Source organism: Caenorhabditis remanei, chromosome X (genome assembly GCF_010183535.1).
Source record: "Caenorhabditis remanei strain PX506 chromosome X, whole genome shotgun sequence".
In the NCBI taxonomy this organism is placed as follows: domain Eukaryota; kingdom Metazoa; phylum Nematoda; class Chromadorea; order Rhabditida; family Rhabditidae; genus Caenorhabditis; species Caenorhabditis remanei.
This window is the reverse complement of record NC_071333.1, coordinates 17,224,425-17,249,668: the sequence shown is the minus strand read 5'-3', so window position 1 is coordinate 17,249,668 and position 25,244 is coordinate 17,224,425. Positions and strand designations below refer to the sequence as shown.

The 25,244-nt window shown below is 37.4% G+C and overlaps 8 protein-coding genes across 8 annotated transcripts; 4 read left to right on the top strand and 4 right to left on the bottom strand.

Annotated features, from left to right (window-relative positions):
• Positions 1–1,172: 1,172 nt before the first annotated feature.
• GCK72_025496 (uncharacterized protein) lies at positions 1,173–2,794 on the top strand (the record flags this gene model as incomplete). The annotated part of the gene is made up of 4 exons (XM_003103653.1): positions 1,173–1,262; positions 1,315–1,440; positions 2,561–2,668; positions 2,717–2,794. The coding sequence occupies 4 exons, from the start codon at positions 1,173–1,175 to the stop codon at positions 2,792–2,794; spliced, it is 402 nt and encodes a 133-aa protein (XP_003103701.1).
• Positions 2,795–3,197: 403 nt separating this feature from the next.
• GCK72_025495 (uncharacterized protein) lies at positions 3,198–5,595 on the top strand (the record flags this gene model as incomplete). The annotated part of the gene is made up of 8 exons (XM_003103668.2): positions 3,198–3,290; positions 3,337–3,528; positions 3,572–3,693; positions 4,015–4,303; positions 4,352–4,516; positions 4,574–4,980; positions 5,039–5,173; positions 5,382–5,595. 8 exons carry the CDS (start codon positions 3,198–3,200, stop codon positions 5,593–5,595), a joined length of 1,617 nt encoding a protein of 538 aa, XP_003103716.2.
• A 1,498-nt stretch (positions 5,596–7,093) lies between these two features.
• On the top strand, positions 7,094–7,842 carry GCK72_025494 (uncharacterized protein; the record flags this gene model as incomplete). The annotated part of the gene is made up of 4 exons (XM_003103573.2): positions 7,094–7,195; positions 7,340–7,474; positions 7,542–7,635; positions 7,688–7,842. 4 exons carry the CDS (start codon positions 7,094–7,096, stop codon positions 7,840–7,842), a joined length of 486 nt encoding a protein of 161 aa, XP_003103621.2.
• Positions 7,843–8,550: 708 nt separating this feature from the next.
• On the top strand, positions 8,551–12,071 carry GCK72_025493 (uncharacterized protein; the record flags this gene model as incomplete). Its single annotated transcript, XM_003103642.2, has 10 exons — positions 8,551–8,649; positions 9,427–9,624; positions 10,170–10,264; positions 10,313–10,551; positions 10,608–10,897; positions 11,181–11,244; positions 11,289–11,472; positions 11,517–11,676; positions 11,719–11,883; positions 11,937–12,071. The coding sequence occupies 10 exons, from the start codon at positions 8,551–8,553 to the stop codon at positions 12,069–12,071; spliced, it is 1,629 nt and encodes a 542-aa protein (XP_003103690.2).
• Positions 12,072–12,349: 278 nt separating this feature from the next.
• Positions 12,350–13,994, bottom strand: GCK72_025492 (uncharacterized protein; the record flags this gene model as incomplete). The annotated part of the gene is made up of 5 exons (XM_003103610.2): positions 12,350–12,604; positions 12,654–12,944; positions 13,313–13,593; positions 13,673–13,786; positions 13,838–13,994. The coding sequence occupies 5 exons, from the start codon at positions 13,992–13,994 to the stop codon at positions 12,350–12,352; spliced, it is 1,098 nt and encodes a 365-aa protein (XP_003103658.2).
• Positions 13,995–14,896: 902 nt separating this feature from the next.
• GCK72_025491 (uncharacterized protein) lies at positions 14,897–16,622 on the bottom strand (the record flags this gene model as incomplete). Its single annotated transcript, XM_053736361.1, has 6 exons — positions 14,897–15,139; positions 15,189–15,349; positions 15,395–15,527; positions 16,040–16,317; positions 16,361–16,474; positions 16,520–16,622. The coding sequence occupies 6 exons, from the start codon at positions 16,620–16,622 to the stop codon at positions 14,897–14,899; spliced, it is 1,032 nt and encodes a 343-aa protein (XP_053579927.1).
• A 1,618-nt stretch (positions 16,623–18,240) lies between these two features.
• On the bottom strand, positions 18,241–20,113 carry GCK72_025490 (uncharacterized protein; the record flags this gene model as incomplete). The annotated part of the gene is made up of 6 exons (XM_053736360.1): positions 18,241–18,441; positions 18,494–18,654; positions 18,707–18,839; positions 19,595–19,872; positions 19,921–20,034; positions 20,080–20,113. 6 exons carry the CDS (start codon positions 20,111–20,113, stop codon positions 18,241–18,243), a joined length of 921 nt encoding a protein of 306 aa, XP_053579926.1.
• Positions 20,114–23,151: 3,038 nt separating this feature from the next.
• Positions 23,152–24,279, bottom strand: GCK72_025489 (uncharacterized protein; the record flags this gene model as incomplete). Its single annotated transcript, XM_003103533.2, has 5 exons — positions 23,152–23,316; positions 23,594–23,719; positions 23,920–24,031; positions 24,078–24,136; positions 24,208–24,279. The coding sequence occupies 5 exons, from the start codon at positions 24,277–24,279 to the stop codon at positions 23,152–23,154; spliced, it is 534 nt and encodes a 177-aa protein (XP_003103581.1).
• Between the last annotated feature and the right edge of the window lie 965 nt (positions 24,280–25,244).

The window sequence follows — 25,244 nt, the reverse complement described above, 5'->3', positions numbered from 1 at the left end:
GAACAAATTCTTTGAACCTTTCCTGAACCACAGGTTTAGTTTGAAACCGCTTGGTGTTAATTGAATCGCCGTCAATATGGAGCACATTGAAAATTTAAATTTAAGTTTTTTGATTTCGTATTTTCACTTTCAGTCTTCATAAATTTAGGCACTTACAGGCAAATAGTTGTTTCTCAGTTTTCTACATATATCGTAAACAAGGTTGGTTACATTGATAACAATCAGTGTCTTCATATAGTGCTCAAATTAAACTGATGATACTTGGTACAGAGTACCTATTATTGAAAAATTGATATTTAATGATGTTTTCCATAATAGTTCTTCTAAAGACACGAGGTAGTCATAGTGATCGCGTTTTTATGCTGAGCGTAGTGCTTATGTTTTAAATTTCTCCGGTTCATGCAGTTACACAATCCAAACTTTTCCTCTGACTCTTCTCTTTGGAATAACAAATCGTGTCCGACCATTACACTCAAAACGCACCCGCCGTCTGCCTCCAACGCATATGTTTGAAGTGGCGATGCGCCAAGGCAACATCTGTCATTCTCGTATGTTTGCCTTTTCTTACGTTTTATTGCAAACTTGATTTTCTGTATTCTATCTCCGTTGTGGTCTAGTGGTTAGGATTTATGGCTCTCACCCATAAGGCCGGGGTTCGATTCCCCGCAACGGAATATCTTTTTTGCAGATTTTTCATGATACTCCGACAAAATTAATAATTTTAATGAATTCCATGACTTGTTTGGTTTTTGAATCATACCAAAACTCCACAATGAGGCAAGATTTTGTAATTAGAACAAAATCGGTATATCTTATATTTTTTAAGTAAATCATATCTTATCGTCTGTTCTTCAGGCTATCGGATTTTTATCTCACTATTACTATCAAGTCTATTACCATCGGGTCTCATTGTACGTTTCATCTCTGCTCATCACTCTCTCCGCCTTTCCCTTTCTACTTTACTATTTTCTCTCATCACCACCCATCACACGAAGAGAGTGGCCTTTTCTCTGTGTATCTTGTCAAACAAAACTATTTCTTTGACAAACTAACGTACCGACCACACAAAACAGATTGCCTAAAATTATTTTCTCCCTTTTTGTTGTTTTGTTTTTTCTTCAGTCTTTATCTCTATTTCTCACCCGTTCAATTTCAAATTTTTTTAGGTGAACATGACTGGACGGTTCCAAATACCACAACAGAACTTCTTCACACCAGAAGATGCAACAACATGGGCTGTCATATTCAAAACTCGCTATTTAGTAAGTTTTTTGTATATTGGAGCATATTTTGAAAGATAGTGTCATATTTCAGAACGACTGTCTTCAAAACATACTTGACTCCAACAAGATTGACCCGGCAGATATCAAAACGGAGCTAAATTGTGATGAGAACGCAACGAAACCAATCCCTGTGAATTTATCTGCAGTGAAATACGAAGTAAGTCGTTTTTTCTAAAAAATTAAGAAAAATAGGAAGACCAATAGAAAAAAGACATAAAAGAAAAAAGCGTTCATGGGCCTGATGACGTTTCGTGGACCTATTATCACCTCGTGATAACAATACGTTTTGCTTTTGGCGATTAGAAATAGGTTCAATACTGAAAATCTTATCGTAAGTCGAGATCACGTTCGAGACGCGCCATTGATAACGTTTTTTTGTTAATTCAACCATTGGCTCTATTCCAGTTTAGATGCCCTTAAAAACTCAAACGTCCCAAAAAACACAAAGACGTCCCTTAAAACAATTAGACGTCCTTTGAAACATTTAGACGTCCTAAATAATGTTTAGACGTCCCAAATAATGTTTAGGCGTCCCCTTGAACACTGAAAAAGCCAAAAGCTTGTTCTCACACCTGGAAGTAATGATTTAAAATTTTGTAAAAAAGTGCCAGCAAGCTTCTGAGTGTCTCTGTTTTAAGGAATCCGCTACTTCCAGGGTGCTGAGCCTGAAGACTATGCCAGAGCAAGCTTTTAGGTTTCTTTGTTTTTAGGTAATCACTACTTCCAATTGTCAAAGCAAGCTTTTGCTTTGTTCAGTGTTCAAGGGGGACGTGTAAACATTATTTTGGACGTCTAAACATTATTTGGGACGTCTAGACATTTTGTGGGACGTCTAGACATTTTGTGGGACGTCTAAATGTTTTTTGGGGCGTCTAACTATGCCGAACTATATTTTGGAATTTCAAGGGCCGTCGAAACGTTTTATGGGACGTTTAAACGTTTTTTTGGACGTCTAAACATTTGAAAGAAAGTTTTTAAAAAATTAGAGTTGTTTAAGGGTTTTAAGGGACGTCTAAGTGCTTTGAGGGATGTTAAAGTGTATTTTGTGAAATTCGAGTTTTTTAAGGACATCTAAACTGGAATAGAGCCCAACCATTTTCCCACCGAATATCCACGAATTTTACTCTCACAAGAACGATGTATCCCTGTAATGTAGCCACCCTGTATTTGTTACTGCGGTTAATATTTTAATCCTATCCGGAAACCAACTTAATAAAACATCGTTTTTTCATAATAATTCGATGCTTCAACTTTTATTATTATTTTTCAATTTCCAGGACAGCTATCGCCAACTACCGTTCTCTCACATCCGCTACAAGCGTCAGAAACCAAATCTCTTCGGAAACTCTATCGTTGTTCTCAATATGACTCCAGCAGGCCCACATGTAATTAATATCTCAATATTCTCCAGACCCAATGTGTTTTTTTTCCAGAATAAAGAAAATTGCAAATCCGGAATCAAACGCCAAGCACCAGCAACCACTTCAACTGCCTCAAAACGTAGCAAGTAGGCTCAGGAGTTATAAAATATGTTTCACTTGTTACTATTGTTGGGTTTTTTGCTATGTGTTGTGTTTTTCTTTGTTGTTATTGTTCATATCTCACGTTGCTGCTCCATTCCGATTCGTTCCAAAAATAAAAATTGTAAATATTTTTAATACTACCATCTATATCTCACAGTAGTAAACATCATATATCATATCGCTTTGTGTCCTACAAAACTCCGTGGTTTGTACCTATACGGTTTTCGGAGGTTATCAACAACTCTTATCTTTCTTGTCTACCTGCGTCTCTATAAAGGTCTTCTTGTTGGTTATCAGTTCATTTATGTGCCGACGCTTAGGCATCTACCAGTGCTTTCCTCGAAACGTTTCCTAATTATTTTATTTTTATTTTCATTTTCTATTTTCAGCCATGGTTCTCGAACAGGTGAAAGCCAAAGCGATTCGATGGTTGGAAGATAACCGGGGACTTGTCATTGTGTTCTTCTGTTTGCCAGCTAGTTATGTGAGTTTTCAAGGTGGTCAGTGAGTCATATGTATCATAATTTTAGCTGTTCGACATTTTCATCCAATTCCGTATCTGGCTAGACAGAAAATTGGCTGTCACAACTTCTCACAAGCAACGTGTTCAAAAGATTCAAGACCAAGTTACCGAATGGTCCAAACTTCCGGCATCTCAGAAAAAACCACTATGTACCGCAAGACCTAATTGGCTGAGTTTATCTACCACGTTTTTTGACAAGGTGAGGAGTTGTTTCATAAAGTCGAAATAAATCAAAGTTTCAGAAAAAATGTCACCAAGTGCCTATCGACCTCCATGACGTTCTTTCTCTGGACGAGCAGAATTTGACAGTGACCGTCGAGCCGAATGTGACTGTCCGAGAGATTTGCAAGTACCTGATCCCGAAGTAAGTGGGCTATGCTCCATGCAATGTTCAGTTTTCTAGTTTTGCTCTTATCACACGTTCTGTGCACCGCTTGTTTGATTTCTGCTTTCAAAATGATATAGTTAGTGTGCTAAACGTGGAATTGTTTAAAAAATGGGACTGCTGATAACAGATAAAAAAGTGAAACAGAGACGTGGCCTACTGATAATTAAAGAACTTTGGAACTGACAAAAAACTGGCCATGTCAATGAAAAAGGTATGGACTATAATATAGTATACCTGTGACATTAGATAATAGAACCAGGGTTCAAAAATGGGAAAGTTAAGTGTTTATTACTTCAGGGGTTACACACTAGCTGTCACACTGGAAATAGGAGATGCCACACTTGGAGGACTTGCATTTGGAGTTGGAATGACAACATACTCCCATAAAGTTGGTCTCTATCAGGAAGCAATTGTCAGTTATGAAGTGGTCACCGCTGATGGAAAAGTTATAACGGTCACTGACTCAAATGAGCACTCCGACTTGTACTACTGTCTTCCATGGTCTCATGGAACACTCGGATTTCTTGTTGGATTAACTTTGAAAATTGTGAAGGTCAAACCTTACGTGCACATGCAATATATTCCGGTTAGAATCAGTTTTGTAATACCTAATTGACTAATTGAAATATTTCAGTGCCACTCACAAGACGAGTACTGTAACAAGATCATGGAGTTGTCTGGTGCCACTAACAAAGATACCAAGGTAGCCGACTACTTGGAAGTGACTATCTATAACAAGGATGAAGCTGTTATTATGGTTGGAAATTTCGCAGATGTGGATAGCAGTAGTCGTGCAAAGGTGAAACCGAAAAATATTTTATCGTTTTCCTGAAATAAAAAATACCGAACTTTTCAGATCAATGATGTCTGTTGGTTCTACAAACCATGGTTTTACAGACACGTGGAAACATTTTTGAAAAAAGGAGGGGAAGAATACATTCCATTGGAATCATACCTTCTCCGTCACAACCGTGCTATCTTCTGGGTTCTCGAAAGCATGATTCCGTTCGGAAATCACCCGGTGTTCCGTGCATTCCTCGGATGGCTATGTCCACCAAAGCCAGCATTTTTGAAATTCACTACTACCCAAGCAGTAAGAGAGATGACATTCGCCAAGCAGGTTTTCCAAGACATCGTCATGCCATTGGACACTCTCAAGGAGCAAGTGGACACCGCTGTGAAGTTATTCGATACCTACCCACTCTTGGTCTACCCATGCAGAATCTATGACCACAAAGGAGGAGCACCACAAGGGCAATTAAGGTTTGCAGAGAAACTTGGTTCAAACACCAATTCATGATTTCTATAATGATGAGTTCAGAGCCCCACCAAAATCCCGTCTTGTGCCAGGAACCAACTATTCCATGTTCAACGACCTCGGAGTTTACGGCACCCCGGGACCAGTAGAGCGTCGTGAGCCTTACAACCCAACCTATGCAATGAGAGCTATGGAGAAGTGAGAAAAAACTGACTAAGGAAGGTCATGTAGTCAATTTGGAGATATGGGACGTGACCTCTATCATTGGAAAGCTGAGAAAACGCAGATTAAAAAAAATATATTTTTTTTTTTCCAATGATACAGGTCACGTCCCATATTTCCAAACTGACTTCATCGTCTTTTCCAGAGAGATAGCAGTTTGTAACCCAAAATATTTGAATTCCAGATTCACACGCGACGTCGGGGGATACTCATTCCTGTACGCTGATATCTTTATGAGTGAGGAGGAGTTCAATGAGATGTTTGATATGACTCTCTACAATCAAGTCCGTACTAAGTATCATTGTGATGGAGCATTCCCAAGACTTTACGACAAAGTTAAGCCGGAGATTGATGTTATTGCTATTGGAGAGACTTACGCTGTCAAGAAAGACGAGTAAAATCTATATTTTACTACTATTGTGATGTGTTGTGAATGAAATTATTTTTATTATTGTAAAACTCTAGAATTGTTTCAAACTATATACATTCAGAGTATTCAACACAGAATAATTTTCAATTTTCAATGTTCTGTTACATACACGTCGCACAATTCTTTTCTTCCCTTCCACTAGCAATATCTCCGCTCCGGATCGTTCTAAAAGTTCACTCGCCTCTCTGTCAATTACATTGCCTATAACACACTCACCTGCCTAGACATTCGAAATGTAAGGAATTGTGAAAAGAGGGTTGAAGACAAGGAAAGAAAATAGGTGGGCCGCAACGATGGAGTGAGGTGGAAAAGAGGGGAATAAGATCGTATCCCAAAGATCCGTATCTTCCACAAGACACCATTGGGCCGACAAGGCGAAGCATGCGGCCGCTTCGAAACGTTGTCAGGTACTGTGTGCAGCCAATACTGCACAAAGAACTGTTTCTAATTTCGCCAATCAAGCTTTTCATCCTCTTGTTTTCATGGGTCATCCCATATTTGATCGTGAGTTTTTTGAATTTTCTGTGATTGGGTGTTGAAACGTTGTCGAATTTGAATAGTGAAATAAATCAGATAATGACAATGTTCCGCGCCATTAATTTCAATCTTCGAAAATCGATAATTTGCAGTTTGCCAATTACCTTGAGTCATGCCTCCTACCTCTTCGGGTGCTATGTTATACACAAAGTGATTTATTGTCAACGGAACCTAGGGACCCAGATTTTCAGACCTGTAAGTTTTAATTATGATTGTAGGATAATTAAGAGAACAAAAGAATACAATTATCGTAAAAGAAACATGCAAGGCGTAGTCAACGTTTCAATGCAAATTCCTGTTTTTTTTTTGAATGTATGATAGACATGAACTATCATCGCGGAAGTACATATCAAAGGAAAAAGGATCGAACAGATGCTTAATAAACTTTTTGAACTGAAACTATGAGATCAAAATGTTACTGGTTCTTTGATATAACTTAGACGTTATCATGAACGCGTACAATTAAGTTTATAGCAATACAGTAGCCTCATTCCAGGTGTCGACAAATTTTTCCCGAATCGACGAGCGGATCCAGAAAACTGTAAACTTGATAAAATCCCAGATGTTCTCATTAGGCCCGATCTGCCAGACTTTCCTAAACGTATCCTGGTGATACGTTCAGGACCGGGATCTTTAGACTATAGGAATTTCATTCGAAGGACATGGAAGCAGCAGGCAAGTTTCTAGTTTCTACTTTTTTATCTATGAATTCACACAATTTCAATATCACCTAATGCTTCCGATTTAGGTGGATAAACTCGTGCCAGTGGTCTTTGTCTGCGCCACTTCGAAAAATGACACACTAAAGATTGAAGCCAACAAATACCGGGGTTGGTGTCCGAAACATGACAAACCAGATCAAAATTTGATTGTCTTTAGACATTCTCCAATTCGATTTTGAGGATTCCTATCACAATTTATCATGGAAAATGATGGCAATATACGGCTTCGTGATAGACCAATTACCGTCTGTAGACCAAATCGTTGTCACTAACGACGACACAATTGTGAACGCAACAGCATTGGAACAGGTTAGCATCATTACATCGAAAATGTAGCTGTGATCAACCAATATATCAAAAAGAACCGTTATTCTTCCAAAAACCTGAAAAATGACTTTTGATGATATGGCTATAATTTTTTTCTTCATTCCCTTTGATGCATTTCGTTTGCAGGTATTACACATGAAGAAAGGTCCAGTCATGTTAGGGAAAGTTTCCCGCGGCTATCCTCGGATCTTTTTGCCATGGCTGACATGGCATGTTCCATCAGAAATGTATCCAAACCTTTGCTACCCACTTTTTGTTCAGGTTGGTGTTAGATGTTCAAAGATTCAGAAATCAAAAGAACAGGAAATGTATTCTAAGGTTCTTTCAGGGATCTTCATTCGTTCTCTCCAAAGATGGCGCTAAGTTATTAGTGGAAAACGTTTGCAAAGTACCGATGGTCCACCTAGATGATGTTTTCATGGGTACAAACCTCCATCAATTACAAAAAAAACCTTTCATACCATATTATTCCAGGTGTCTTATCAAACTGTGTCGGACTGGGACTTATTCACAATGAAGGATTCGACAAGCATATATTCGATGACTTCGTTGTTTACCACTATCAGTATTCAAGACACTCGGCCAAGTACTTGGAATCTCTATGGCAAAACTCAGAAATGATATTATAGACACATGAAATTATGAAACTTTTATTGTTCTGTTGACAGGTTTGTCAAAGTTTTGAGTACTTGATTCATCCAGCCATACTATTTTAATAACATCTTATTACCTTTAAAGCGTAAGACTCTTCGTTATCCCTCATTTTCCCTTTTCAAGTCAGAGAATTGTATCTTGCTTTAAGAAACTCATTTTCTTCAATTGAATCCATTTTCAAACTTTTGAGCCCACTTTTTTCCATTCTGAATTTTGGAACAAAAATTGTGAAACAATAAAACAGTTAATCAATCCCCAAAAATGGAACTTCTATCAGGTACACATCAGGTTATCCTTTCGCCGCGGTTCTCCACTTTTTTCTCGCGAATAGTGTGGATGATGACTTCGAATAAATCATATACGGAGAATACGAAAAAGTGAAGTCGCTGATCAGCTTTTTCCCTTTGACCAGCCCTATCGACAGGACATTTTCATTCTTCCGAAACTCGTCTCCTCGCGTGAATATTCGAAAAGAATGAGGAAGAAGCAAAGTAGATGCTAGGATGATCCAAGAGATCTAGTGATAAACGATGGTCAGGTAGCTCCGCCCACTGATAAGAACGACATCGCATATTTAAGCTGATGCCGGTCGTTGCTTTTCTAATCGGATATACCCCCTCTTATTCTTTTCATTTTTTATTATTTATAAACGTTTGAAGTGCTTATTTCACTTTCAGGTAGCCATGAAATCTTCTTTATCGGTGATAGTGCTACTATCACTATCTGTTGCAGCGGTATTTGGATCAGAGTGTGGCGACACTACAATTCCATACAGTTTAGAGGTGAGTTGAAGGGGTTTATAAAAATTTTGTGAGCAAAAAACTTAGTCCTGGACTTTCCATTTTTCAAAAAGATTATATTTACTTTTTAAATTTTTCTTTAGAACTTACAAAAAGGGTACAACGTGTTTTATTTTGTCTCACAAGGGAAGTATTTGGAAACGCGTCTTTCAAACAATTTATAACGTCTGTTATAGATACTTTCGACTCCGGAGAATCCATTTTTGCCATGAAAACAAGCTAAATTTTTTTGCGAGCCATGTTATGACCTCTCACACTTTTCAAATGGTCATCCTTTTTTACATAGTATTCCCAATCAACCGCAGATACGCCAGGACGTGGATCCATTTGTGTTCTTAAACGGTTCACCTGTGCTTGTACGTTGGAAAAAATGATCACATCTTTGCATTTACTATTTGCCGATTTGGAGCTCCATGTAAAAAAGCATAAGCATATGAAAAATTTGAGTGCTCATAGCTATGCTTGCAGAGTCATTTAGCCGGTTTTGACTGCAGAAATGGGCTCCACGTAGTCGAAAGTACCTATAACCTAATTTACAAATAGTTTGAAAGCCGCGTCGCCTAAAGGCTTCCCTTGTCACCGAAGCGTATTGTTAGATCAATCACTATTGGTCTAGTTTTATCGCGAAACCCAAATTTCCGACGGTTTTTCAAAAAAAAAAAGACATTGCGGCTGCGCTATAAATCATTCATCAATTTGTAAAAGTCTAGGCATTGCAGATTCGAAATACTTGTTTTTTATTTTCCCACTATTTCTCAGGTCCTCCCTTCTGGCCAACCAGTGCTCGGATGTGCTCGACCAACATGTTTCGGATGGCATCCAAATGGTCATCAGCTCCCAACCACTGCAAAATTCTTCCGAATCAGCCAACAAAACGACGGATTCCTTCGTGATGATCCTTTGGCTATCCACACTTTCAACGCCGCTGACCCGAGAATGTATTCTCAACAAAAAGCGGTGAGTGATAGCGACCTAGAAAAAGGAAGCAGAAAGTGAGGAGAAAATGAAATAGAAACAGGTTTATCCTATAATTTTGATTGAAAGAACATAAAAAAAAGTGAAATCGCCTAAGACAATAGATAATTGTGGAATTATTAATTCATACTGTACCGGACAAAAAATATCGGATTTGGCCTTTTTCAGTTGCAAATGCCCAACTAACTGTCCCACAAATGAATTTTCACGAATAAAACTGAACAGAAGAGCTCTATGTTTGAAGTTAACAACTTTTTGTACGGAAGCTCCATAGCAAGTTACATATCGACAAAGTAATTTCACCTTCAAATAGACACATTTCAGTGCAAAATACCTCAGGGATTGTCCGTACAAAAAAGTTGTCAACTACAAAAATATAGATCTACTTCCGATTTGTATGATCCATTAAAAGTTTACTTTGTTGGAAAAATTGTTTCACAATAACACACTCTCAAAGTTGGACATTTTCCACTGAAAAAGCCAAAATATGATATCATTTTGGCCAGTACTGTAAGCGTATATTTCAGACATGCGATGCAGAGTTCCAATCTTTGTCCTGTAATTCCGAAGATCAATGGGTCGGAGGAATCTCACCAGTTATGAATGCAACCACCACTCAAGTGTTAGTCTAATACAAGGGGACTCGGAACTTTCAGAATAAGAATTTCAGTATTGCCTACCAATGTTGTACCTACCCACCACTCCGTGCTTCAACTGATAGAGGAATCGCCACTGTTTCTAGCGGACAAATTGTTGTTGGAGGAGAAGTGACTGAGAATAACCATCAATATGCTTTTGACTACATTAGTAACATTGAGAAGAAGCTTGATGAGCAAGGAGAAATTTTCTATGAAGTCAATATTAGAAGATTCTCTTGCTTGGACCTCCAGAAGGCAGACAGATCAGTTGGTAAGTGATTATTTAGTGGAAATCATAAAACTCAAAACAACATTTTTGTATTCCAGCTGAAGTTCTCAACTCCGAAAACGTTATCCGTCACGTTAATGGACATAGAGCTATCGCCTTTCAAGCCCCACTCGCCGCAGGTGCAACTCCAATTGAAACAGGGGAACTTGTTGTCCCAGCTGGAGTAGAGAATGGACAAGAAGTCATTATTGAAGAAATTGTTGCCCAACCAGGATTCATTGAAGAGAACACCGCTACTCCACCACCTCCTCCACCACTTCCACCACAAGGATTCCAGCCACCACCATTCCAGCCAGCACCATTCCAGCCACAACCATTCCAACCAGCGGTGAGATTATATCACTAAACTTTTTATTTGTTTTAATCTAGTAGTAATAATCTAACCCATAATAATTTTAATATTTATAATAACATCATTAATAATTTTAAAAAAGTTTCATTAAATCTTTTCTTTTCATTTCTTACTTGCATATCTTATTTTTCTTTGCAATAATAGTATTATTAATAAACTTGTTAATTATGTAGCCTCTTTAGTTGCATTTTTTGGTTTTATGTGATTATGATTAATTTTTTTTTAAATTTTCTTTATATCCAAACCAAACAATTTTCAGCCAGTCCCAGCTCAACCTGCAGGATACTTCCCAGCATATGGATACGGTGCACCAGCTGGACTTCGTAGGTTATCACTATTCAGGCACTCTCTGAATATTTATTCCTAGAACTTTACTACTGCTTCCCTGGAGATGCAACGGTTTTTGTGTACAACAAAGGAGTGACGCGAATGGATGAATTGGAAATTGGAGACTGGGTGCAAGCTCTCGACAAGAACGGAGATGAAGTTACCCATATCCCAGTTCAATACTGGATTCATAGAGACCCAGAGCAAGAAGCGGTTTTCATTGAGTAAGTTGAATTTACACAATGTTAGTATAAGACAACTGTTGCAGGTTCTCTCTCGACAATGGAGAGAAATTCTCTCTCACTGAGAAACATTTGGTATACGTTAGCCAATGTTCAGTAGACAATAAGGATGAAAACATCAACTCAAATCCAGTGTCTGCTGAAAACGTTAAAGTTGGAGATTGCCTCTACATTGCTCATCGCAAGGTAAAACAGATTTGAAAAATAACAAAAATAGTATTTTTTTAGAACAACAAGGTGTACCAACACGTCAAGGTTCTTGAGATCAACCATGTCAAGAAAACTGGAATCTATGCTCCAATGACATCATTCGGACACCTATTAGTGAATAGAATTCATACATCTTGTCACTCAGAAACCGACAACCATTCTCTTCAAAACACATTCTTTGCTGTTAGTTTTAGAGGAATAAGATTAGTCTTCAATTCTGAAACCGTTTTTTTCAGAACGCTCTCCACTGGAAAAACGAGTTCAGCAAGTATTTCTGGGATGTGGACACCACTAAGGAAGAGAACTTCGGTTATGGACTCAGCAGCCTGCTTGATGTTATTGACTTGGTTCTCCCAGCAAAACTTATGTAATTTCTAGTCTTCACTAGCCTAAATTACCCTAATAATTGTAATTATCTGCCTCACTATCTAGCCATCAATTCAGAATTATATCGTAGAAACTTATTTTATTTTGATTTATTGTTTATTTGTTTATTTATTTTGTCATATAATTATATTCAAGTCATGGATGAAATAAATTACAGTTTTTGTTCTCGAACTTTTTAAAAACTTTTATTTTATTCTCACAGAAAAACATAGACAATTGTAAATATTACAAATATTCTTTACGGAGCAATAATTCAAATAGCTCATACAGTGGGGGAAGACATCGCTCCGGTTGCAGAAACACCCCTAACTGGTTGAGCTCTCGGAGCCACAGTGATAACTGTTGGGTTGACATAGGAGTCTGATATTTTATCCTTGATATTCAAGAAACGGCGGAACATGCGACGAGTGCTTCCAGTTTCCACATAATAGATGAAGAAATTCATGAGTGGAACAGATTCGTAGCGGAAATAAAAGTATCCATCTCGCACAATAGCAGGCAACATTGCATACTCGTTCTAGAAGAAAAACCTTGATTAAATAAAATTTCAATTTTCCATTTTTTACCGGGAACGTTTTCATAATGAATGCGCCCAGTTCATAAATCGACAGATAGACTGCAACCGAGATAGTCTGACGCATCATGATAAGGTCTCGTCTTGCTTGCATCTTTGACAGTGCAGTTTTTTGAGTGGCCTGTCCGATTATGACTGTTGTGACCTTATTCTTGCAGAAAAATTTAGACCATTTGGCGTATGTTCCACTTCGGGAGAAACGAAGATGAAAGATAATTCCCAGGTTGATAAACATGCAGGTGAATGGGAGGATGATGGCGTAGGTGTTTTGGAATACGGTGATCTGAAACGTTGAAGTAAAAAAATTGAACAGACATGGTTCAAACTGAAAGTTGGACCTGAAACCTTTACTATTTTGTCATACGCTAATTAGTTCTCACATAAACGGTATAGTGCTGAAATTCTAGCTTTGGGTTCCAGTGGTCCCAGGACTATTTTTTCTATCTATTTTTACTCGAGTCATTATACTTCCGGGCCATAAGACCAGGCAGATAAGAAAATATGACTAAACTACAATGTGACTTTCAGTTTTTCACCCGGTTCTAACACGCAACCCTCGAGATTTTTCCTCAAAAAATGAAATCATTCGGTGGGCAATAAAACACATTATCCGAAAATTAAAAATATTGAGAAAATATTGAGAAACTATACCGGATGACGATTTGGAGCACACCCGGAAACGAATGACAAAAGATCAACTCGAAAAATGACATAGCAAGAGCTGAAGTAAGGGATGATAAGGGAGGTGAGGACGAGCGATGAGATGATTCCGCAGTAGACGAACACTCGACGTTGACTGAATAACTCGTTGTTGAACGGCTTGATGACAATATAGACGCGGTTGATAGTCATGAGAACGGTGATGAAAAGTGCAGTAAGATAAGAGAATGTTCCAGCCAGAGTAGTCTCGCGTCCGAACGCCATGAGATATGCTAAAAAGGGAATGCTAATTAAGCTGCTTGGCATGAGACTAGTCTACAACTTGATCAGAAGTTTTGCAAGGTGTCTTACCTTCATATGAAGCTTGTGGGAGGACAAGGAAGATAGAAGTGTGAAGAACCATGAAGAAGGTTGTCAACATTCCAATTGTGCACATCACACAGATGTATGCCAACGGAAGGGAACCTTTAAGAAAAACTACTCGTACTTTTTACAATTTTCAAAAAACATTCTTACTGTCACGGCGGTTGTAGATAGTTGCAGCCAGAAGAAGAGCGTCGAAAATGAAGAATAAGAATGGGAAGATAGCAGAAAGGATGTACAAAAACAGTTTTCCATTGGTAAGTCCTTCAGATGCGGTACTTGGAGCCATGGTACTCACAAGGTTGTCCATGGCAAAGTGGTAGATAGAAAGAGGCTTGAAACAACTTATATGAGGTGGTTGTGGTGTTGACTCCGCCCACAGGTGTCATGCTCCAAGTGGATAGCTTTCCTCGAATCTCGCTTTTTTACAATAATGGAGCACGAGCAAGAGGGAAAGAGTGTGCAATTGTTATAGGAATGAGTTTCGAGTTGAGTTGTTGTAGATAATTGAAAAATGTGGAAGAATTGGGAATGGGTGTTTCGAGTAAAGTTCAAATGATGAAAGATTCGGATCAAAAGAGAAGAATAGTTGAGATTTTTAGGAAACTGATTATACAGGGACAGAAAGTGAAGCTGAACCTATGTTTTTATGTTTCAAAGTTTTGGGAAAGCTGCGCATTTCAAAATATTGAAACTCAACAAAAATGACAAAAATTGCACCTAACTCCAGTTTCTGACACTGAGACTTGCAAGTTTACCTAGTAGTAGTTTTTGGAAAAACTCTATGTCAAAATCAAAATGTTCCCACCGATCTTAAAGACTGTGTAGGTTGTAATCTTCATGACAAAAGTTGACGATGAAATTTCAATAAATATGTGAGATGTATCACTTTTCTTGTTTAGTAGTAACAGGCGAATGAAAATAAGACCGAAATTCTAAATTGTTTTTCCGCGCCTCTCTTATCTATTTGTTTACCTTCTCCTTTTTCCTCTGCGGCGCTCTGATTCTCACTACCCTGCTAGCAGTTCCCTTTATCTGCCTTGATAGCTCAGTTGGGAGAGCGTTAGACTGAAGATCTAAAGGTCACCAGTTCGATCCTGGTTCAGGGCAATTCTTTTTTCTTTTTTTCTTTTTTCTTAGACTTTTAGTGATAATGTTATATTTGTTTATTGAAATGTAATAGTACTTGATTGGAACATGCAAACGAGAAAATTATGATACTTGAGAAATAGTCCTTGATTGTGTCTGAGTGGTTGTTGAGAGTCGTTGATCAACCGGGATGGTATTGAGTACGGTATCTGGACTTTGTTCCTTCATGTTCAAAAATTTACGGATCATTCGACGAGTGCTGCTGGTTTGCACGTAGTAAATCACGAAATTCATCAGAGGGATCGAAAGGAAACGTAAAAAGAAGTATGCATCCCGAGCGTCTTGTGGGAGACTCATGAAAGCATTCTGAAGTAGAAATTGTCAATGATACATAGTTTTTAGTTATCATCATTACCGGAAACAGGCGAACAAGGAAACCTCCAATTTCATAAATAGCGAGGTAGATAGACACAATGATAGTCTGCCTCATCATGATATAATCACGACGTGTTTGAATTCTCGACATGTTGTCATTTTGCAATACAGTTGAGACGTTGGAAACCACTGGTCGCGTTTCTGAAATGAGGATAAATAAATAAAAATCATTATCCAAAAACTCACTAGTTTTGAAAAGTCTCATGATCTTATCGTAGGAATGGTTGCGACGAAATCTAACATGAAAAACGATGCCAAGATTAGCGAAACAGCAGATAAATGGGATTAGGATGAAGTATTGGTTTTGGAACAGAGTTATCTGAAATAGGAATATTTTAATATTAAAAGATTTATCGAAAAAAAAACTAAATGGGCCGAACCGGGGATTGAACCCGGGACCTCTCGCACCCAAAGCGAGAATCATACCACTAGACCATTCGGCCATGTCTGATATCCGAATTTCATTCCAAGGAAATCACATCGCTTGCTAAAATGGATTTGAAATGGAAACAAGAAGGGGTATAGATGTTTGACGCGCCAAAACCTTTTCTAGCAAATCTTCGTCGGAAGCAACACAAATTGAATTAGTTCTAAGCATAATCGCGGCCGAATGGTCTAGTGGTATGATTCTCGCTTTGGGTGCGAGAGGTCCCGGGTTCAATCCCCGGTTCGGCCCATTCTTTTTGTTTGCTTCGATTTTCTTTGAAACTATTTTTATTCATATTCCTAAGAATATATTTTCAGAATCTGACTGGTCCAACTAAATTTATTTTCCAATTGTTTTTCTAGTTAGTTTTGACTTTTTGTTTTATCCCAGCTAACCAAACTAACCGGATGTCTTCCTGGGGCGCAAGCAGACACGAAGGCAAGTTTGCTAACATTGAATACAATATAACATGGGCTCCAGTATGGAATCAGAAGTGAGATTAACATGAGCACAGCAATGATTCCACAGAAAAGGAACACTCGGGTGTGTGTAAAGGTTTCATTGAACGGTTTGGCAACAACAACCACACGGTTGATGGTCATCAACAGGTTAACCATTAGGTAGTTGAGGTAGGAGAAGGTGCCACCGAGAGTTGTCTCTCTTCCGAATTTTACAAGGTAAACTGAAATCAATTTAGTACAATTTAGTAAAGATGTATCTCCTACCTGCATACGTTTCCTCGGACAGCACGAGGTAAATCATAACGTGGAGAGATATAAATAACGAGATCACAATTCCATTGGTGCTCATCACAATGATATAGGCTAGAGGGAAGGAGTCTAAAATCAGAAAATAGTAATTACAGTACCTTGGAAAAAACTCACTATTCTTCCGGTTTACGATTGATGTGATGAGAAGAATCCCACTGAAGACTAGGCAAAAGACAGGGAAGATTGCAGCCACGATAATGAAGATTGTATTTGTCATGGTCGCTCCGGAAGAATTGCTGAAACCAAAAAGTTGAAACATTACCAGGTTGACAGTGACAGAAAAGGAAAGAGAAGGTTTGAATAGTCTGAACTGTTGAATCATTCTGAAACAAGAGCACTCTAGGGGTCAAAAAGGAACTTCCTCCTACAAAATTCCAGCTAAATCTGAATAAGTAGGCGTAGGGTGCTAAAACAGACATCTCCAATTATGAAGTAATTATCAGCATTCGTCACATGCCATTCAAAAATGGAAATCATCACATAGTGATTTTTCTGAAGGTCTGACTTTTTGGGAGTGTGTGACGGTGAGGCATTCAGTGACGACAAAATGAAAAACGTCTGAAATAATCCTAAATTTGACTTTTCTGGAATAAGCGATTGTAGGTACATTTATTTGGCAACAGATTTGAAAGTCAGAGAAGTGTGTACGTAATGCAAAAAATGGAGTTTGAAAATACCGGAAGTAAGTCGTTCGGTTAAACAAGAAAATAGTACAATTATTTGGTTTCCTTATCCGGTTCCGTACTGAGCAATTAACTGTGAAATTATCTTGACACATCACTCGATGTTATCAGAAATAAGGTGTTGACTCATTATCACTGTCTCAAGGAAAAAATAGTTTTGGACCCCCATCCCTATCTAGACAACACCACGCACATATTTCTCATAGTCATCTTGTTGGCAGAAAAATCAACCTTCCTGGTTGTACGTCACGTTGATCGCCCTACCCATATATATGATATTTCGTGGATATGAGATGAATAGGGATTGAATTATGTCGGTGTGAAGTTAAATTACAGAAATTAAGCAACGTCTGGTTTTTAGATTCCCGAAATACGTTTCATCATTTTGAAACCGAATCAATTGAATTTTATGGGAATTTTATTTCAAAAAAAATTTATCTTAAAAATTACCATAATTACAATAGGGATGACAGTTTTTTAAAATTCTGATTAACTTATTTTTCTAACTTGAAAAAAAGATCAATCTAAAGTTGAACACTGACGCCAACTCATTTATTACTGAAATTGAAAAGAGCTAAGCCAAATCATATCTTTAATTTCCTAAAAACGAAGGGTCATGCTGATGTACTGAGTCTTTGTATCATCTGATGTAGAGTTTTATCATTTTCAGATAATAATAATAGTTAATCAGAGTCTCCTCGGAGAAATAAAAATCATTGTCCAACTCTTGCGCACTTATTTCTAACAAACACTTGCTAAAACCACAAGCAATCTGTTAGAACAACTTGGAAAATTACACAATTCCGGAAAGTGAATACATCACACGACGTCTTTATAATATCGGAAAAATGAAAATAAAAAAGCTTCTTCGAAAACAATGATTATTAATTGAAATTTTTTGTGTCTATGCGAAAGATTGCACGTATCCAAGAGAAAAGAGAAATCGGCTCATTAGAATTTTGAGCCAAGGGAATATTCCAGATTTCGAGGGCGTGCGATCTTTGAGTGATATCAGTGGGGGGTTTGACTGAAAAAGGGGAAAAAGGGGAACTTGAGAAAAAATAACAGGGTGAGAAGATTGGAACGGGTGGGAGGGGTGGGGAAAAGGATAATTGAGAAAGAAAATTAGTTAGAAGAACGCCCACTACGTCATCATCGTGGAGCGACAGTTGCCATTGTCATGTGGCGAGCCGAACTATCATCTGAATCCTTGAAATTCAAAAACCTGCGGAGCATACGACGAGTATTTGGGGTTTCCATGTAGTAAATGAAGAAGTTCATGAGAGCAACGGACTCCAGTCGGAATATGAAGTAACCATCCCGCACACCTTCTGGCAGACTTGCATAAGCTTCCTCAAAAAAAATTTCTGTTTGTTTCCTTTGATCTAATTTTTGTTTCGCTTACCGGGAATGTCTTAGTGATGAATGCTCCGATTTCATAGATGGAGAGAAATGCGGCGATGGAGATTGTCTGCCGCATCATCACAAAATCCCGACGCGTTTTCATTTTCAGTACTGATGTATTATGTTCTGGCTTTGGAAGAGGCACGAGAATGATTTGAGTGTCTGAAAATCGTTTTTCAACTACTGTAGAAAAAAACTGTAAAAAACCCCTTACTTTTACAGAACATCCTGTTGATTTTTTGATAAGTGCCATGACGTGCCAAACGGAGGTGAAAAATGATGCCCAAGTTAATTACCATGCAGGAAAGTGGAAGGATAATTGCATATGTGTTTTGGAACACAGTTATCTGAAATTAGTGATGTGTGCTTTCAGTTTTTAAGGAGTCATTACTCATTGGAATAGCTTAGCTCGTATGTCGCAAAAAAGAAATGGGCCGAACCGGGGATTGAACCCGGGACCTCTCGCACCCAAAGCGAGAATCATACCACTAGACCATTCGGCCATGTCTCACATCTAGATTTTGTTACAAGAAATATTCCACAACACATATCATTCTAATAAATCAGGCAATATATTGAAAGCAAGGAAGGAGAATCAGACAAAACCTGTCCCAGCGAATCCTCGATGCAAACTTGGAAGCATGGAGGCAACGCGTATTGTTTACTAATTATGTTCTACTCTCAATCGCGGCCGAATGGTCTAGTGGTATGATTCTCGCTTTGGGTGCGAGAGGTCCCGGGTTCAATCCCCGGTTCGGCCCATTCTTTTTTAAAGAACACTTTTATACTTTATTTCTTATTCCAGAATTTTTTCATCAACACCCTTCTATTCTACTACACATCCTCCAAAAAAAAATCGCGGCGCATTTGTATTATGGAAAACGTCCCCCTTGTTGACGCAACGCCTCTCACATTTTCTGGCGCACTCTCCGCTTCCCTCTCGTTTTTTGTTTTCCCCCTGTCGCCACTAGTCCCATGTGCCTTGATAGCTCAGTTGGGAGAGCGTTAGACTGAAGATCTAAAGGTCACCAGTTCGATCCTGGTTCAGGGCAATCACTTATTTTTTATTTTTTATTTTTAAGCTAACTTTACCCAAACTAACCGCATGACGATTTGGAGCACATTCAGAAACAAACGACATCCTGTTCACAGCAAAAGTGATACTGCACGGACTGAAGTATGGGATGAGTAGAGAAACTAGAACTAAAATAGCCATGATTCCGGAATAAATGAACACTTTCTTATGGGTGAACATTTCGTTGAATGGGTTGAGCACAATAGCCAGACGGTTGATGGTCATTAGAACAGTTATGAAAATTGAATAGAGATACGAAAAAGTGCTTCCAACAGTTACTTCTTTTCCGAAATGTGAGAGATAAACTGAAAAAAAACTAGAATGACTCAAGAAAATCAAGAGAAAAATAATACCATCATATTCGTCCTTTTCCAAAGCTATATAGGTCGTAATGTTGATGCTTATGAAAACTGAAACAATAACTCCAGAAATGCACATAACTGTAATGTAAGCAAGCGGGAGGAAGTCTGGAAAAAAGAAAGTTTTAATAAATCTTGAGAAAAAGGACAAACTGCTTCTCCGGTTTTGATAAGTGGCCGCTAGCATTAGAACATTATAAAGAAGGCAGAAAAGTTGAAATACAACCATGAAACCCAAGATAAGTTGGTTAGGTCTGGACATCTCATTAAAGGGGACGCCTGGATCCAGATCGGGATTTGTAGTAAACATGAAAAAATCCATTTAAGAGTTTGTTACTTATCCTCTTATCTTGAAAAATGAGAAGAAAGTGAGAAAATGTTGTGACGTTTAGAGATAAGATAAGTTCTTGGAAAATGATTTAGTTCCTGGAAGGATACAACCCTAAGACCCAACCCAAAATCTCATTAACTGGCACGAAAAGCCCATTCCACAGGTAGAAAGTCATGAGTTTTAGCTTCTTTTTTTTTAGAAAAGTAACCAAGTAATTGAAAGTGTGCGCAGAGGTGGAACGAACATATTTTAGGACTTTTTTTTCTGTTAGTTTGTTGTTATGAAATTTGATAAATGTCAAAAAGGAAACAAGAGGATTAATGAAAAATATGGGGCTTAAAGAAAAAATTGTAGATTTTGCTGAAAGAAGCTGAAAATTTTGATCATGAACAATAGGCCTCGAATTAAGAGTAAACAAAGCTGTGAGGTAATTTTTAATCATTAGTGATTAGGTGGATGGAATAAAAGCTTTTATTTTGGAAACTATCAAGCAGGAAACATTCAAATTTATATTAAAATAGCCAAACATTCATACAACTACAATAGTCCCTTGTGGAGCATTCCCTGATCCTGATCGATGAGACATAGTGACCAGATTCGAGTCGTTTTTGTTGTTCCATTGTAAAAACCTTTTGACCATGTTTCTTGTTTTTCTTGTTTCAATAAAATATATGAAGAAGTTCATCAGTGGGACAGACTCCATTCGAGCATAGAAATATGCTTCCTTTCCAGTTTGAGAAAGACCAATGTATAGTCCCTGTGAGAAATTTAGCTTTATTGTTGCACAATTATCAAATTGTTACCGGAAAGACTTTAATAATGAATGCACCAAACTCATAAATAGACAAATATACTGCGATTGAGATTGTCTGACGAATCATAACAACATCCCGACGTGCCCTCATTTTTGAAAATGTGGATGTTTGAGAAACATTTCTCGATATCACATCTAAAATATTATTCGATCTATTGCTCACAGTAGAAAACATACTTCCACGTAGAGTATGCCATAATATTTTATAAGAGTTATTTCGGACAAAGCGTAGGTGTAGTATGATACCCAAGTTTACTATCATACAAGTAACCGGGAGAACAATAGTGTAGGTGTTTTGAAATGTTGTTATCTGAAAAGAAAACTAGAACATCAAAGCTTAAAAATTAATCCTTCCTCATCAACAAAAAACGAGGGATGTGGTCCATTAAGTTCGCAGGGGTAAACATTTGAAACTTTTTTGAACAACTAACCGGGTGTCGAGCAGGTGCACATCCGGAAACAAATGCTTGTTTATTCACTATAAACATAACATAACACGGACTAAAATATGGAATTGCCAAGGAAACAAAAAGAATAATCCCGATAATTGTGTAATAAAAAAACACCAAAGAATGAGTAAACCACTCATTGAACGGTTTTAGAACTACCGCGAGTCTATTCAAACTCATAAGCACATTTAGTACTAGAGCAGTGAGATATGTAAATGTACCAAGCATTGTAGTCTCTTTTCCAACCAGTTCCAGAAAATCTGAGTTTAATTTTTCAAATTTTTCAAATATATCAATTTTTCAAAACATACCTTCATATCCCTTGTTGGTCGTTAATAAGAACACGGAGTACTGCATTGTCAATATGAAATTCGAAACAAGTCCACGTAGACACATAATCACAATATATGCTACAGGAATAGATGCATCTTTCCTACTGGATACCGCGGACATCAGAAGAATGATATCAAATGCGAAAAATGATGCAGGAAAGATTGTGGCAAATATGTGAACCAGAAGTTGTGGGTTACTCAGTGTTGCAAATGTTAAAAATGAGTCTGTAGCATTTGGAATATCCATTCTGAAATTGTAAAAAAAAAAGTATAAAAAATGGAACTAAAAAAACGTGAGATCTGTCTGAGATTGAGTGGGTGGAAAATTGCAAAACCAAGCGTCCCGAAAGATCAAAAATTTAGAAAAAAAGTGAAAATGTCTGCGATATTTCACTCATTAGAAAAGTCGCTTTGAACTTATCTCAACTTTTTCAGTCTCCCTCATATTTTCATCAATGATCAAAATCAAAAATGAAAATGTGGAACAGAAGTTGGTAGAGTCCAAAACAAACTCCAAATTCACACATTAGGCAAAAAAAAAAGATGTCAAGACTCACGAAATGTTCTGAGTTCTTCCTCCCATTCTTTGAATTCATACCTCATTAGATACTCTTCGTAAAAAGTGAAGCGGGGAGTCGTTGAAACGTGAAAACTCGTAACACACCGGCGAGTTTTGTTGTCTACTTGGATTTCATGACGTGGAGACGGCGAATATGGATCGTAACTAGAAAATTTAAGCTATAATCCAGGAACGGTACTTCTGTAGAATTTCTCTGAAAAAAAGAAGTTTCAAATTGAGTCTGTCTTGAACTAAAATTCCTGGTTACCTATTATCAGGGTTTGGAAATTTTGGGCCGGGCCGACTGAAAAGTTTTCGTAGACCCAGCCCGGCCCGATTGGCTCGGCTCCAGTTGAAATTGGAAATTTCATTGAAAATGCACAATTTCTGTTAAGTTTAAAAAAAGATGGTTGAGTTTTTCGACTTTTTTGTTGACTATTTTTTATGAACTGGTCCGGAATTGCCGTACCCTGCCTGAAATAGAAGTTTATGTCGGAAAAACTCAAATACTTTGGTTTTTGTTGATTAATTATCAATTTCTTGTTTTTTTTATCTGACTCATTTCTCGAAACTTCAAAAGTTCAAAGTTCCCAAATCTATAATGTTCATTACTTCCACCACACTGCGTTGTTTGTTTGACCTTTATTACGAATGAAGAAAATATAAAAGTACGTTTGAACTTATGTTCCCACATCTCGTCATAATTAGCAAAAAAGGGTTAGGAAAGAAGGAAGTGTATTTCAATTACGTCCTCCAGTGTAATACGTGTTGTTTGCAATTTGGTTGACTGAATTACGAATGTCGGCAATATCAATGGTACTGGCACGCTGTTCTTTTTCCAAATCGACGAGTGTCTCTTGAATGAGGTACTTGAATACCTCCATGCCAAAGAAATCCGCTTCTCTCTGCAAAAAAATAGTTTCTTGGAACACACACGGAAATAGTTTTTCCGAACTACTTTTTTAACGCCAATTAAGTTTTTGAACTTTATATTTTATTTTAATCAATATATATAACTATTGAATATTTTTCCTTTCAATTTTTCAGGTAGTCATAAAATAGGACCAAACCCGCAAATGTAAACAACGTGGTTATCAGTTGTTATCAGTTGTAAACGCATGGTTAAGAAATAAGAAATAAGAAACCAACTAACAAATGAAACTAAAAACGATACACACTCACCCTAAGCTGTGCCAACAAGTCTTTGTCTTTAGGCAGGACAGTGTTCTTGCCGTCTCTCATAAATTGCAGAACAAATGCAAATAGGCGTCCATCACGGTTGACAAATATGGCTCCTGACTCATCACGCTGAAAATATAGAAGAATTTCAACACTTATTGTTGCGGTATTGAAATGTTCCTAGTGTGTGACTTAATTCCAAATGAATCACTAAAAGCAAATAAAATTCCAACCACAAAAAAAATTACTGAAAATTTCAACATTCGAAATTCCAATGCATGAAAAAACCAAAGTTATGAATATTCAAAAATGATAAAAGATTAACTTACAATAGTCCTCTGCTGAAGCAAGACAACTTTTCCAGTTGTTCGATCAATCCGGATAAAATTCAAGAAATACGAGGATTTGGATTGTGCCAGTGTGTCGTAAAGAGTTGTAAATCTGAAACTTTATCTCACTATCTCATATTTCGCCAATCTAGACAAACCTTGTACCTCCTGCATTTATATGTACCAAATCACGGGCGTGATGGGCTGTGATTTCTTCCTGAAATTTTTTTTTCAGATATATAATACCCTTCTTTTTTATTTATAATACCCCACCCTTCAAAATCTTACCTTCTTATACTCCGCATACTCAGCAGTATGCATATCCGCGCCATTTGAGTGGAGAGATGCTCTTGCCAACATTTTTAGTCAGAGTGGTTGACAAACCGTGATTGGCGAGTTGAGAATAGGTAATAAAACACAACGACTGCGGTGTTATCAGTGACGTTGAGAAAAACTCAAAATTTTCGTTGTGTCAATACAAGGAGCCCTTCCCTTTTTCCGGATGGCAACACGTGTAGCAATGAGTTGTACAGATGCAACAAGAAAAAACATCAAAAAAGAAGAAGCTAATGAAAAATTGACATGAGAACAGCAAGTACTATCAGAATAATTAATGGTGAACTCAAGAAGTCAACAAAACATTTTATTTTTAAAAACTACTGAATTTTTATTCATTTCCCACAAAGTGTATTCAATTTCAACTTAGTTTCGGTATAATGATCATTAGATCACAATTGTTTGTTACATTCACCAAACCATTAAGGAAGTGATAATTGACTCAGGTCAATTTCAAGTGACGTACTAGGTCAGAAGGTCAATTAACCGCACCATTAAACTTTGGGATCATAATTTAATTGCTCTTGCTTGTTGAAAATTTTATTTCCATATTTTTCATATCTCATTAAGAGTGTGTCACCACCACCCAGTCAATCAATTTTGTCGACAACTAATTTTTTTCGTATTTTTCCTCATGTGTGGTTTATTGGTTGTATAGAGTATAAGTTGCCTTGTTTCATTTTCCTGGACTGGATTGTTGTTAGGAATTTGCCACCTTATTCTTATAAAGTGTTGCACAGGATTGAGTTTGTCAGCAGACACATGAGGAAATAAAAACTATTTTTATCCTTTTTTGTTTCCTGACAGTAGTAGAAGTTTTCTGATGTTTTTGTTTTCCTCTTTTTTCTCTCCCAATGCAAACAAACAATTATCTTTTCAACAGTTGCATTTTTAAAAGTTGACTTTTGAAAAAATTGACTCCAAAAGTGAAAGAGTAAAACGGAGAGAAAATTTTAAAACAGAAGGAAATAGATAATCAACTTTTTCTT